This window comes from Gopherus flavomarginatus, chromosome 1, assembly GCF_025201925.1.
Source record: "Gopherus flavomarginatus isolate rGopFla2 chromosome 1, rGopFla2.mat.asm, whole genome shotgun sequence".
In the NCBI taxonomy this organism is placed as follows: Eukaryota; Metazoa; Chordata; order Testudines; family Testudinidae; genus Gopherus; species Gopherus flavomarginatus.
In genome coordinates, this window is record NC_066617.1 from 54,186,667 (window position 1) to 54,199,992 (window position 13,326).

Here is a 13,326-nt window from a genome sequence, read left to right on the forward strand (position 1 = left end):
TAACAAGGGGCTCCTGTGACTCTTCCTCAACAAATTATGTTCATCTATGTGTCTGACAATTTTGTTCTTTACTATAGTTTCAGCCAGTTTGCCCGGTACTGAAGTCACGCTTACCAACCTGCAATTGCTGGGATAACGTCTAGAGCCCTTTTTAAAAATGGACGTCAAATTAGCTATCCTTCAGTCATTTGGTACAGAAGCTGATTTAAATAAGTTACAGACTACAGTTAGTAGTTCTGCAGTTTCACATTTGAGTTCCTTCAGAACTCTTGGTGAATACCATCTGGTTCTGGTGATTTATTACTGTTTAGTTTATCAGTTTGTTCCAAAACCACCTCTATTGACACCTCAATCTGGGACAGTTCCTAAGAATTGTCACCTAAAAAGAATGGCTCAGATTTGGGAATCTCCCTCACATCCTCAGCTGTGAAGACCAATGCAAAGAATTCATTTAGATTCTCCGCAATGCCCTTATCATCCTTGAGTGCTCATTTCACATCTCGATTATCCAGTGACTCCACTGGATGTTTAGCAGGCTTCCTGCTTCTGATGTACTTAAAATTCTTTTTGCTATTACTTTCTGAGTCTTTGGCTAGCAGTTCCTCAAATCCTTTTTTGACCTTCCTAATTATATTTTTAGACCTCATTTGCTAGAGTTTATGCTTCTTTCTACTTTCCTCACTAGGATTTAACTTCCACTTTTGAAATGATGCCTTTTTGCCTCTCACTGCTTTTACTTTGTTTAGCCATGGTGGCATTTTTTGGTTCTCTTACTGTGTTTTTAAATTTAGGGTATACATTTAAGTTGAACCTCTGTTATGATGTTGTTAAAAGTTTCCATGCAGCCTGCAGGGATTTCACTTTTTGTGATGTCAGTTAAACAGAATTTAAAAGGTACCTCCTCTTTTTGTGTAGTTCCCCTTTCTGAAACTAAAAGCTATAGAATTGGGCTGCTATAGTATTTTCCATTTTATCAATTTTTTTATTTTAGTATTCTCTTTAACTTCTTGGAGCATTTCACAGTCACCATCCTGGTCAGGTGGTCAGTAATATATCCCTACTGCTATATTTATGTTATTCCAGTGTGGAATTACTATCCATAGGGATTCTATGGTACAATTTGATTCATTTAAGATGTTTACTTTGTTTGATTCTATGCTTTCTTTCACAGATAGTGCCACTCCCCCACCAGCATGACCTGTTCTGTCCTTCTGATATATTTGGTACCCTGTATTATGTCCCATTGATTATCCTCATTCCACCAAATTTCCGAGATGTCTATTATATTATATTGTATTATATTATATTTTATATTCATTTAATATGAAGCACTCTAGTTCACCCATCTTATTATTTCCTTGAGAGTTTCACTCAAACTTAGACTCTTTGTTTCTGGAGGATCCATGTAGGTGCATGTAATGATATTCTTCAGTCCTTTTATTGTTGCCTGTGACAAAGTTTCAAAGCATCCTTCTTTTGCTACTGCAATAACGAAGCACACAAGGGGGCAGGTCCTCTGCTGCTCTATATCTTGTAATGGGCCTATGACAGTTTACATGAGTTGAGGGCCAGTTCCTAGGTGTAGTGGTGGTATAAATTATTTGTAATTTTTTGTTTCTTCTGCAGTAAATTTTACAAATGTAACATTGTACAGTTAGAATGTGAAAAGAAAAATAGCAATTAAACTTTGAATAAAAGAGGCTTGCAAAATAAGAAAAGAAGAAACCTCACAGGGATTTTCAGAATAAAATAGCAGAATGATTGCTATGAGAGGCTTGGGAATTAGCTTTGCTGCTCCAGCCTGCATCCAACACCTGTAATTCTTTAAAACTAAACAATGTAACTACTACCATCATTATCAGATTTTCAATCTTTTAAGTTTTTACTCAATTTTTAAATGTTAAATCATTTTTCATAATTTTTATAGACTCATAGACTTTAAGGTCAGAAGGGACCATTATGATCATCTAGTCTGACCTCCTGCACAATGCAGGCCACAGAATCTTACCTGTCCACTTCTATAACAACCCCCTAACTTATGTCTGAATTACTGAAGTCTTCAAATTGTGGTTTGAAGACCTCAAGCTGCAGAGAATCCTCCAGCAAGTGACCCATGCCCCACGCTGCAGAGGAAGGCGAAAACCTCCAGGGCCTCTGCCGATCTGCCCCAGATGAATATTCCTTCCCGACCCCAAATATGGCGATCAGTTAAACCCTGAGCATGTGGGCAAGACTCACCCGCCAGCACCCAGGAAAGAATTCTCTGCAGTAACTGAGATCGCATCCCATCAAAGACCACTGGGCATATATACTTACCTGCTGATAATCAAAGATCAATAGCCTAATTTTGGTAATCCCATCATACCATCCCTTCCATAAACTTATCAAGCTTAGTCTTAAAGCCAGATATGTCTTTTGCCCCCACTACTCCCCTTTGAAGGCTGTTCCAGAACTTCACTCCTCTAATGGTTAGAAACTTTCGTCTAATTTCAAGTCTAAACTTCCTAGTGTCCAGTTTATATCCATTTGTTCTTGTGTCCACATTGGTACTAAGCTTAAATAATTCCTCTCCCTCCCTAATATTAATCCCTCTGATATATTTATAAGGAGCAAGCATATCCCCCCTCAGCCTTCTTTTGGCTAGACTAAACAAGCCAAGCTCTTTGAGTCTCCTTTCATATGACAGGTTTTCCATTCCTTGGATCATCCTAGTAGCCCGTCTCTGAACCTGTTCCAGTTTGAATTCATCCTTCTTAAACATGGGAGACCAGAACTGCACACAGTATTCCAGATGAGGTCTCACCAGTGCCTTATATAACGGTACTAACACCTCCTTATCTTTGCTGGAAATACCTCGCCTGATGCATTCTAAAACTGCATTAGCTTTTTTAACGGCCACATCACATTGGCGGCTCATAGTCATCCTGTGATCCACCAATACTCTGAGATCCTTCTCCTCCTCTGTTACTTCCAACTGATGTGTCCCCAATTTATAACAAAAATTCTTATCGTTAATCCCTAAATGCATGACCTTGCACTTTTCACTATTAAATGTCATCCACTATTAAATGTCATCCTATTACTATTACTCCAGTTTACAAGGTCATCCAGATCTTCCTGTATGATATCCTGGTCCTTCTCTGTGTTAGCAATACCTCACAGCTTTGTGTCATCCGCAAACTTTACTAGCACATTCCTGCTTTTTGTGCCAAGGTCAGTAATAAAAAAGTTAAATAAGATTGGTCCCAAAACTGATCCCTGAGGAACTCCACTAGTCACCTCTTTCCAGCCTGACAGTTCACCCTTCCGTACGACCCATTGTAGTCTCCCCTTTAACCAGTTCCTTATCCACCTTTCAATTTTCAAATTGATCCCCATCTTTTCCAATTTAACTAATAATTCCCCATGTGGAACTGTGTCAAATGCCTTACTGAAATCGAGGTAAATTAGATCTACTGCGTTTCCTTTGTCTAAATAATCTGTTACCTTCTCAAAGAAGGAGATCGAGTTGGTTTGGCATGATCTACCTTTTGTAAAACGTGTTATAATTTGTCCCAGTTACCATTGACCTCAATGTCCTTAACTACTTTCTCCTTCAAAATTTTTTCCAAATCTTACATACTACAGATGTCAAATTAACAGGCCTATAGTTACTCGGATCACTTTTTTTCCCTTTCTTAAAAATAGGAGCTATGTTAGCAATTCTCCAGTCATACGGTACAACCCCTGAGTTTACTGATTCATTAAAAATTCTTGCTAATGGGCTTGCAATTTCATGTGCCAGTTCCTTTAATATTCTTGGATGAAGGTTATCTGGGCCCTCCAATTTTATCCCATTAAGCTGTTCGAGTTTGGCTTCTACCTCAGATGTGGTAATATTACCTCCATATCCTCATTCCCATTTGTCATCCTTCCATTATCTCTAAGCTCCTCATTAGCCTTATTAAAGACTGAGGCAAAGTACTTATTTAGATATTGGGCCAAGCCTTGGTTGTCTTTAACCTCCATTTCATCCTCAGCGTTTAGTGGTCCCACTTCTTCTCTTTTTGTTTTCTTCTTATTTATATGGCTGTAGAACCTTTTACTATTGGTTTGAATTCCCTTTGCAAGGTCCATCTCTAAATGGCTTTTAGCCTCTCTCACTTCATCCCTACATGTTCTGACTTCAATAAGGTAGGTTTCCTTGCTAATCCTGCCCATCTTCCACTCCTTGTAGGCTTTCTGCTTTTTCTTAATCACCTCTCTGAGATGCTTGCTCATCCAGCTTGTTCTGCAACTCCTGCCTATGGTTTTTTTCCCCTTTCTTGGGATGCAGGCTTCTGATAGTTTCTGCAGCTTTGACTTAAAGTAATTCCAGGCCCCTCTGCCTTTAGATCCCACAAGTTCTTCAGTCCAATCCACTTCCCTAACTAATTTCCTTAATTCTTTGAAGTTAGCCCTTTTGAAATAAAAAACCCTAGTCCCAGATCTGTTTTTGTTTATCCTTCCATCTCGTTTGAACTGAATTAGCTCATGATCACTCGAACCAAGGTTGTCCCCTACAACCATTTCTTTTATGAGGTTCTCACTACTCACCAAAACCAGATCCAAAATAGCATCCCCTCTCGTTGGTTCTTCAACTACTTGGTGAAGAAATCCATCACCTATCACATCCAGAAAAATCTGAGCCCTATTGTTGTTACTAGCACTTGTCCTCCAGTCTATATCTGGGAAGTTAAAGTCTCCCATGATCACACAATTCCCATTAGTGTTTACTTCCTTAAAAACATTAAAGAGGTCTCTATCCATATCCAAATCAGATCCTGGCGGTCTGTAGCACACCCCAAGCACTATCTCGGGGGAGGCTCTAGTAGCTTTCTTTCCCAATGTGATTTTTGCCCAGACAGACTCTGTCTTATTCATTCCATCACTTCTTATTTCTTTACAGTTAACCTCATCATTGATATACAATGCTGCTCCACCACCTTTGCCTTTATTTCTGTCTTTCCTAAACAGCACATAGCCTTCAATACCTGTACTCCAGTCATGACTACTATTCCACCATGTTTCTGTTATCCCTATAATATCTGGTTTCACTTCCTGCACCAGTAGCTCTAGTTCCTCCATTCTGTTACTTAGGCTTCTCACATTAATGTACAGACATCTTAATTTTTGCCCTTTGGCTTCACTGACATTCTTTTCCCGGTTAGGCACAGACATTCTACCACCAGCATCACCTATTAGACTGGTATCTACACTACCCTTCCTCCTTATGTCAATTCTTCTGCCCACGGCTGTATCCTCTCTTACTTTGTTTTCTTCCCTCTCAATGTTAAATTCCGGCGTGGAGATTACCTGGACAGCTCCCAGCCATCTCCCCCAAATTCCTAGTTTAAAGCTCTCTTAATCAGTTGGGCGAGCCTCCATCCTAGAAGTCTCTTTCCCTCCTTACTCAGGTGAAGTCCATCCCGAGAGAACAGTCTTCTGCCCATGAATGCTTCCCAGTGGCCATACATCCTACAGCCCTCCTTATAGCGCCACTGCCTGAGCTATGTGGTTATTTAAAGAAATTTACAATATTCTGTTGGAGAAATTACTACATTTTGTATGCAGAAGTGAGAAATATCCAGCTCTATATTAAGCATTGTATAGTATATAGACTAAGGGTTTTCAAACTGGGGGTTGGGACCCCTCGACGGGTTGCGAGGTTATTACATGGGGGGGTCACGAGCTGTCAGCCTTTGCATCCAGCATTTATAATGGTGTTAAATATATAAAAAAGTGTTTTTAATTTATAAGGGAGAGGGAGGGTCACACTGAGAGGCTTGCTATGTGAAAGGGGTCACCAGTACAAAAGTTTGAGAACTAGTGATAGAAACAATTACAAAAAAAAAATTAAACTCTTCATATTCAAATTATCTTTTAGTGATAAAACTAGTAGCTAGCTCCTTTGTTCTGAGCATAATTGGAATTTTGATTTGGGGGATGTTTGGTAAGGACCCTGGAGTTAATGTGCAAGAGGCTTCAATTGATTTCTGAAATATCCATATCTTTTAGTTTGCCTTTGGTTCAGCAGTGGGTTTTCATCTTAAAAAAGATGTTTCAATATGTCAAATGGACAGCATTGCATTATAAGATCCTTCAGGACTTATTAAGCATAGTGGATGTTCTAATTAGTGTCTGAAAACTACATTTCCCTACTAACTGATGTTGTTTATAGAGGCTGTTATGACCCTGTCATAAACAGATAGTTAAGGGTTAATGTCTCTTTTACCTGTAAAGGGTTAACAAATAGGGACCCAAACACCTGACCAGAGGACCAATCAGGAAACAAGATACTTTCAAATCTGGGTGGAGGGAAGCCTTTGTTTGTGGGTTTTGGGTTTGTGCGTTGTTCTTTCGGGGTCCTGGACGGGACTAGAGGTGCAACCAGGTTTCTGCCAATCTCCCTGCTACAGTCTCTTATCTATTCAGAATAGTTAGTAAGTAAAAAAGGCGGTTATAGTCTTTTAACTTGTTTTCTTTCTATTGTCTATAAGCTATAAAAACCCTGTATATTTATCATATTGATTACAGAGACAGTTTTTATGTTTTTCCTTCTTTATTAAAGTTTTCCTCTTTTTTTTAGAATCTAATTGATTTTTTTGGTTATCTTTTGTAAGACTCCAGGGAAGGGAGTCTGCACTCACCAGGGAATTGGTGGGAGAAAGGAAAGGGAGGAAGGAAGAAAAACCCACTCTCGGCGTTTATCTCTGTATCTCTCTCCGCGGAAGAAGGGAGGGGGAAGGGGTGATTCAAGGAATTGAATCACGGTGGTCTCCTAGGGTACCTAGGGCGGGAAAGAGCTGGGAGAAAGAAAGGAGGGGGAAGGAAAATGGTTTATTCCCCTTTGTTTTGAGACTCAAGGAATCTGGGTCTTGGGGGTCCCCAGGGAAGGGTTTGGGGAGACCAGAGTCTATCAGCCGCTCTACCTAAGTCTTGATTGGTGGCAGCCTATCAGATCTAAGCTGGTAATTAAGCTTAGAGGGATTCATGCTAGTACCCATATTTTGGACGTTAAGGTTCAGATTTGGGAATTATACTATGACAGACCCTCTCTCCCCTTTTATTTTAAACTTGGCAGGCTGAATCTTTAGTTACTAAGCAATTGTTTCCTTTGTATTGAGGATAAATTTATCATAATTTTAAAGTCAATTTTCTAAATGCGACAAGAACTAAATTAATTGATAATATATATTTACATGGGATACATATTAGGAATTATAATTAGATAAATTAATTAACAGTAAGGTTTCTTCAGTTATCAAACAGCTTCATTTCAGTCATTGCAGAGTAAAATATTCTTGGATGTACAGACATGTATTTCTTTGTTTTACAGTTGATTTATTTTAAAAAAAGACTCTGTGCCATCAGTTGAGAATACAGTTGATTTGAATAGATTGGCATACACATTAGAGGAGCTAAAATATTTGGAAAATTTTGTAGTTCTAACAGTTATATATGTTTCCACAAAAAATGCACAAAATTCTGTCATCTACATCAAGAAGATCAAACACTCTTAACTGGAATCTCACTGATCTGTTATGCTGATTCTTTGATATGACGGAGAATGACATCTCCCATGTTATGAAGTAGGATAATGTATCTTGCTTTGTAAAAGTAATGCTTTCTGTCCATCTAACATATTTACAAATAACAATCAATGGCTCTTTGCTTTTGCCTTCTTTCTAATGTCAGTGACATAACTTCTGGATTCTTTAATTCTGTGTTACGTTTTCCTGCAAAGTTAGTATCATACATTTCCCAAAGAATATTTACTACTAATTATTAGACTTGAGCAAGGTACGTTTATCTTTCAGTGTCAGGAAATGGTTATGGCAACTGGCAAAGTATGCGTCTTGCCATGAATATTAGATTCAAAATCAATATGGCAGCAAATACCGCTATGCAGAATGCACTGCGGTTGCTATTGCAGTCTCACGGTGCCCTCTAATGTTCAAGGGTAAAATTTAATGAGACACAGTAAAGGAAATATTAAAAAAAAAAAAGTCAAAATTTGATACACTCTTAAGATTTAAGAATCTAATCTGCAGAAACACTGAGTTCCATAGTGTGACAGTCAATTTGGCATCATTAGCAAATTATGTACAGTAATGATTTGTACCTTGATATCTTGTTGCATGGTGCATGAAAAATATGTTTTAGTAAGTTTATTCTGATTCTATCTTTAGGCTTCTATGTTCCTCAACTTTACCCCATTATAAAATGTTGGCAAAAAGTATTTAACTCCCCCCCAACTCCTTCATTACAGAGTGTCAGGGTTCCTTCCCCACTCTGAACTTTAGGGTACAGATGTGGGGACCTGCATGGACACTTCTAAGCGTAATTACCAGCTTAGATTTGGTATCGCTGCCACCATCCAGTGTCTGGATCACTCCCTTTCCCCCCAAACCTTCCCCTCTCTGGGTAGCCTTTAGAGACACCTTCACCAATTCCCTGGTGAGTCCAGATCCATCCCTTGGATCTTAAAACAAGGAGAAATTAACCATCCCCCCTCCTTTCTCCCACCAACTCCTGGTGGATCTGATCCAACCCCCTTGGATCTAAAAACAAGGAAAAATCGATTAGGTATTGAGAAAAAGACTTTTAATTAAAGAAAATAAAGGTAAAAGAAAACCCTCTGGGAGAGATTAGCATACCAACTACTCTCACAGACAACAGATTCAAAACACAGAGGATGTTCCCCTGGGCACAAATTTAGTTACACAAAAAAAGTACCCAAATACCCAATTTGATTCTACCTCTAATTGCATAAGACAGGTTACAAAGAAATAAACATAAACCTATTTATTCTTTTCTAAAACTTATTACTCTGATAAGAGACTGGTTCCTTGATCTTTTCATTCCAGCTGAAACTGAAACTCTAAACAAAGGAAAAACTTCCCTCCTTCCTTTTGAAACATCTTGTTCCCCTATTGGTTCCTCAGGTCAGGTGTTAGCTAGGCTAGGTGAACTTTTTAACCCTTTACAGGTAAAAGAGGCATTAACCCTTAACCATCTGTTTATGACACAGAGGTTCTGGGAGGACTAGTTAATTTTTGTAAACTGCTTTGAAAATGGAAAGTGCCATCTAACTTAAGCGTCATTCATTGTTTTCTTCCTTTGGTGCAATTTTTAAAATAAATGTAACAACATTTACTAAGTTACTAAATTATCATAAACATTGATCCCGGTAGGCCAGTTGCACAGGAGAGAGGCTTGCTTTAATCTTCTCAGATATTAATTGTCCATAAACCCAGGAGAATTCAGAAACTTCCCATCTCTCTCATGTTATGTTATCTCATGTTATGCTAAGATTTGTTCCTTGTTGCAAAATGTGCTGGAAAAGTCTGATTTAGAGATTTTTATGTTTTGAGATGGCAGTCTTTCATTTTCTCGGTAACAAGGATTATTTATGCTTCATGAATATTTACTCATTTTTATTTAAGCAAAGGTAAATGGGAAGTGTTCACTATTTGGCTTTTGTTTCGTTTTGGGTTTGCCTAAATTTGAGTAATGGCGAATTGTGTGACAATGCTGAATTTTTGGAGTCTACTTCGAGGTGGGGGCAGGCAGGAGAAGTGTTTTACAGGGGAAGTAGAGTCATGTAAAGTGTGGATAAAAAAGGTTTGTTATATATATTAATGTAAATATATTTTTAAAAGTTTATGTATTGAGATGCAACATATCATTTACAATGTCTATCTGAAGCCAAAACACAGCAGCTGCTGGCATTTACAGTGGGGCACTTCACATTCATTGGCCCAATTGTTAACCTATTTTGTATGTTTTGAATCAACTTAAAGTGCAATAGGACATACCTGCCATGCTGTTCATCTAAACCTGTTCTAAAACTGAAGTAACTTAAAATGATGTCTATGAATGCATTCATTAACTACACGGAGATTTATCTTACTCTATCTTTAAAGCTATACATTTTTCTATATTTTGGAAATAGATCTCAGCTTAGTCCAAAATATCCTAACCTGGAGCCTGAGAAAGCTAAACTTCGCTTGGCCAGTAAGTGTGCATGCACAGGACATTAATTCTTTGACTTGCGTGAAAAGCTGAAATTGATTATTTTTTAAAAGAGAGATAATATATAAAAATATCCTGTTAATATACATAGCTCATTTTTCATGGCTCAGTGGTTGCAGAAAATTAGTTGATTTGCTATGCTTTTTCTTCCTGGCATGTGTGCGCGCCTGGGAATGGTTTGCTGTTTTTAAAACACCTGAGTACCTCAGCTTAAAATAGAAAAAGGATAACTAGTCTGAGAGTAACCTTCACCAGGAATTCTGTTTTTTCTCTCCTTGTGTTTTCCCCCTCACAAAGATAAACCTGGTTGTTTAGAAATGGATGGTTGTCTAGCAGGGTAAAATTCATGTCCTAGACCAGGGTAGGCAACCTATGGCACATGTGCCGAAGGCGGCACACGAGCTGATTTTCAGTGGCACTCACGCTGCCTGGGTCCTGGCCACCTGTCTGGGGGGCTCTGCATTTTAATTTAATTTTAAATGAGGCCTCTTAAACATTTTAAAAACCTTATTTACTTTACATACAACAATAGTTTAGTTATATATTATAGACTTATAGAAAGAGACCTTCTAAAAACACTAAAATGAATTATGCGAAACCTTAAATCAGAGTGAATAAATGAAGGCTCGGTACACCACTTCAGAAAGATTGCCGATCCCTGTCCTAGACTTCCTTTGTTGCTTGCAGTCCTCCCAGTCTGTACTCTCATAGACTCTAGGACTGGAAGGGACCTTGAGAGGTCATCGAGTCCAGTCCCCTGCCCTCATGGCAGGACCAAATACTGTCTAGACCATCCCTAATAGACATTTATCTAACCTACTCTTAAATATCTCCAGAGATGGAGATTCCACAACTTCCCTAGGCAATCTATTCCAGTGTTTAACTACCCTGACAGTTAGGAACTTTTTCCTAATGTCCAACCTAAATCTCCCTTGCTGCAGTTTAAGCCCATTGCTTCTTGTTCTATCATTGGAGGCTAAGGTGAACAAGTTTTCTCCCTCCTCCTGATGACACCCTTTTAGATACCTGAAAACTGCTATCATGTCCCCTGTCAACCCGCTCCATTTACTTTCTGAATGTGTGGGTCTGACAGTCTTTGAATGGATGGGATACAGTGATGTTACTTTAGCAGAAGAATTAATCCTTTAGTGAATTGTATTTTCAGTAATGAATCAGTGACAGACAAGGCCTAATGTTATTGTGTTGATTTGAGCTGAAATGTGATATTTTTTGTAGAGTTGGCCTGGTGTCTCAAAGATCATAATATCCATCTGTTTGCTTTTCCAGAACTCCAGTTTGGGTACTTGTTCCTTTAACAAGGTTATAACTTTAAAGGTTTTCCTGTATCATAATTATACTGGGAAGACTTGTCCTGAGTTCATAATGATAGGAAATTAATCTGCCTGTTATGGAAGGCTGGTTGACTTGTAGTAATTCAAATTATGCAGTGTGAGAGCAGATTCCAGTAAAGTATAGACTAGAACAGAAATCTTTTGATGTTTAGTTTTATGTTTAGATTAAAATAATGTTAATATGGGAAAAATTAGGGATGTCTACTTCCCTTATATTTTGTAGGGTTTCTTATTTTATGAGAAGTGATGCAATATAGAGTATCTGTTTACTTAATTGAAAAACATGCTTACAATTTTGATTTGGAGATTTTTCACTTGTTCAACAGTTAATTTTTAATATTCAAGAAACTTTTGTGATTTAAAACAGGTGTAACGGTAGCAATGCCAATATTAAGGCAAACTAACACTTTCCATTATAACCACCTGTTTTCAATTGCTTATAACTTTATCAGACTTTAACCTTTTAGGTTGTATTTTTATGCTTGGTCTTGACCTGAGATTGAATTGTTATGGAAATTTTGAACAAAAGATGGTTCGACCAGTTTGAAGAAAGAGTATCTTGAAAAATAGACAGATTTTTCTAATATTAAAATAAGTTCTGACTGCTTTTGAACAGCTTTAGTACTTCTGTGGTTTGGAGTAGGAACTGGTCATTTGTCAGGGAAATATGCCTGTGGTCAGAGAGAGATGCCTTTTGCCATTCTCAGGAAAGTCTATGTCCAATTTGGTTGTTCCTAACTGTGAAGATCACTATTTACACATGTACAGTAGAACATACAAAGGGTTATGCCTTCATTTTGTGAACATTTCAGTTGCATGGAACATACCATCATGGTCCACTGAGCCTTCTGCATTGTCCTGAAGCAGCCAAACAGAACCTTTTGGCTGGTTGGCTGCTGTGGTCTCTGCTCATCTTATCAGAATGGCTCAGGAGAAAGTGCACTGGCTGGGAGTCAAATTATGAGTGTAATCAGGCTCCATTGTAGTCAGTAGGAGTTTTGGTAATAGGACCAAGATTTCACCCCATGAGTTTTAGATTAATGTCTTCTGCTGACTAGTGTTAAAGTGCACAGAAGTATTATAGCCCTTATTATTGAGCAGGGCTTCACACTCTTCCTCTGGGGGGGAGGGAAGTGTCAGCTTCATCTCCTTTTACAGAAGGTATAACTGAGTGGTTGCACAAGATCCTTTCTAACAGAAGTAGGCTAAGAGCTCAGTTCTATATGGATATGTCTGCACTGCAGTTAGACACCTGCAACTGGCCCATACCAGCTGACTCTTTTTAAGGGGCTGTTTAATTGTGGTGGTGATGTTGGGCCTTAGACTGCAGCCTGAGCTCTGGGACCCTCCCTCCTCACAGGATCCTAGAGCCCGGGCTCCAGGCCAAGCCTGAATATCTATACTGCAGTTAAACAACCCGTTAGCTCAGTGGTTCCCAAACTTGTTCTGACGCCTGTGTAGGGAAAGCCCGTGGCGGGCTGGGCCGATTTGTTTACCTGCCATGTCCGCAGGTTCAGCCAATCACGGCTCCCAGAGGTGATGGTCTCTGCTCCAGGCCAATGGGAGCTGTTAGAAGTGGCACGGGCTGAGGGACGTACTGTCTGCCACATTCAGCAGCTCCCATTGGCCTGGAGCAGCGGACCGTGGCTACTGGGAGCCGCGATTGGCCGAAGCTGCAGACGTGGCAGGTAACAAACCGCCCCGGCTTGCCAGGGGCTTTCCCTGCACAAGTGGTGGAACAAGTTTGGGAATCACTGCCTTAGCCCGAATCCCACAAGCCTGAGTCAGCTGGTGTTGGCCAGCTGTGGGATTTTAGTTGCAGTGTAGGCTTTTCCTATAAGGATATGTCTAAGTCTCATCAATTTCGGCACACTGTCACAGCCAGGTTGCAGGCGGCCAGACCTTGTGGTCAGAGCCA

The 13,326-nt window shown here is 39.2% G+C and overlaps 2 protein-coding genes across 7 annotated transcripts in view; one reads left to right on the forward strand and one right to left on the reverse strand.

Annotated features, from left to right (window-relative positions):
* Positions 1 to 5,443, reverse strand: part of LOC127042864 (uncharacterized) — a 61,826-nt gene extending 56,383 nt beyond the window's left edge. Inside the window, exon 1 of the mRNA XM_050936349.1 lies at positions 4,965 to 5,443. Coding sequence (XP_050792306.1) covers positions 4,965 to 5,199 — 235 coding nt within the window. The 5' untranslated portion in view covers positions 5,200 to 5,443. The remainder of the gene's footprint in view (positions 1 to 4,964) is intronic.
* Positions 1 to 13,326, forward strand: part of IMMP2L (inner mitochondrial membrane peptidase subunit 2) — an 836,308-nt gene that overhangs the window by 1,335 nt on the left and 821,647 nt on the right. The gene's annotated exons all lie outside the window — the stretch shown is intronic.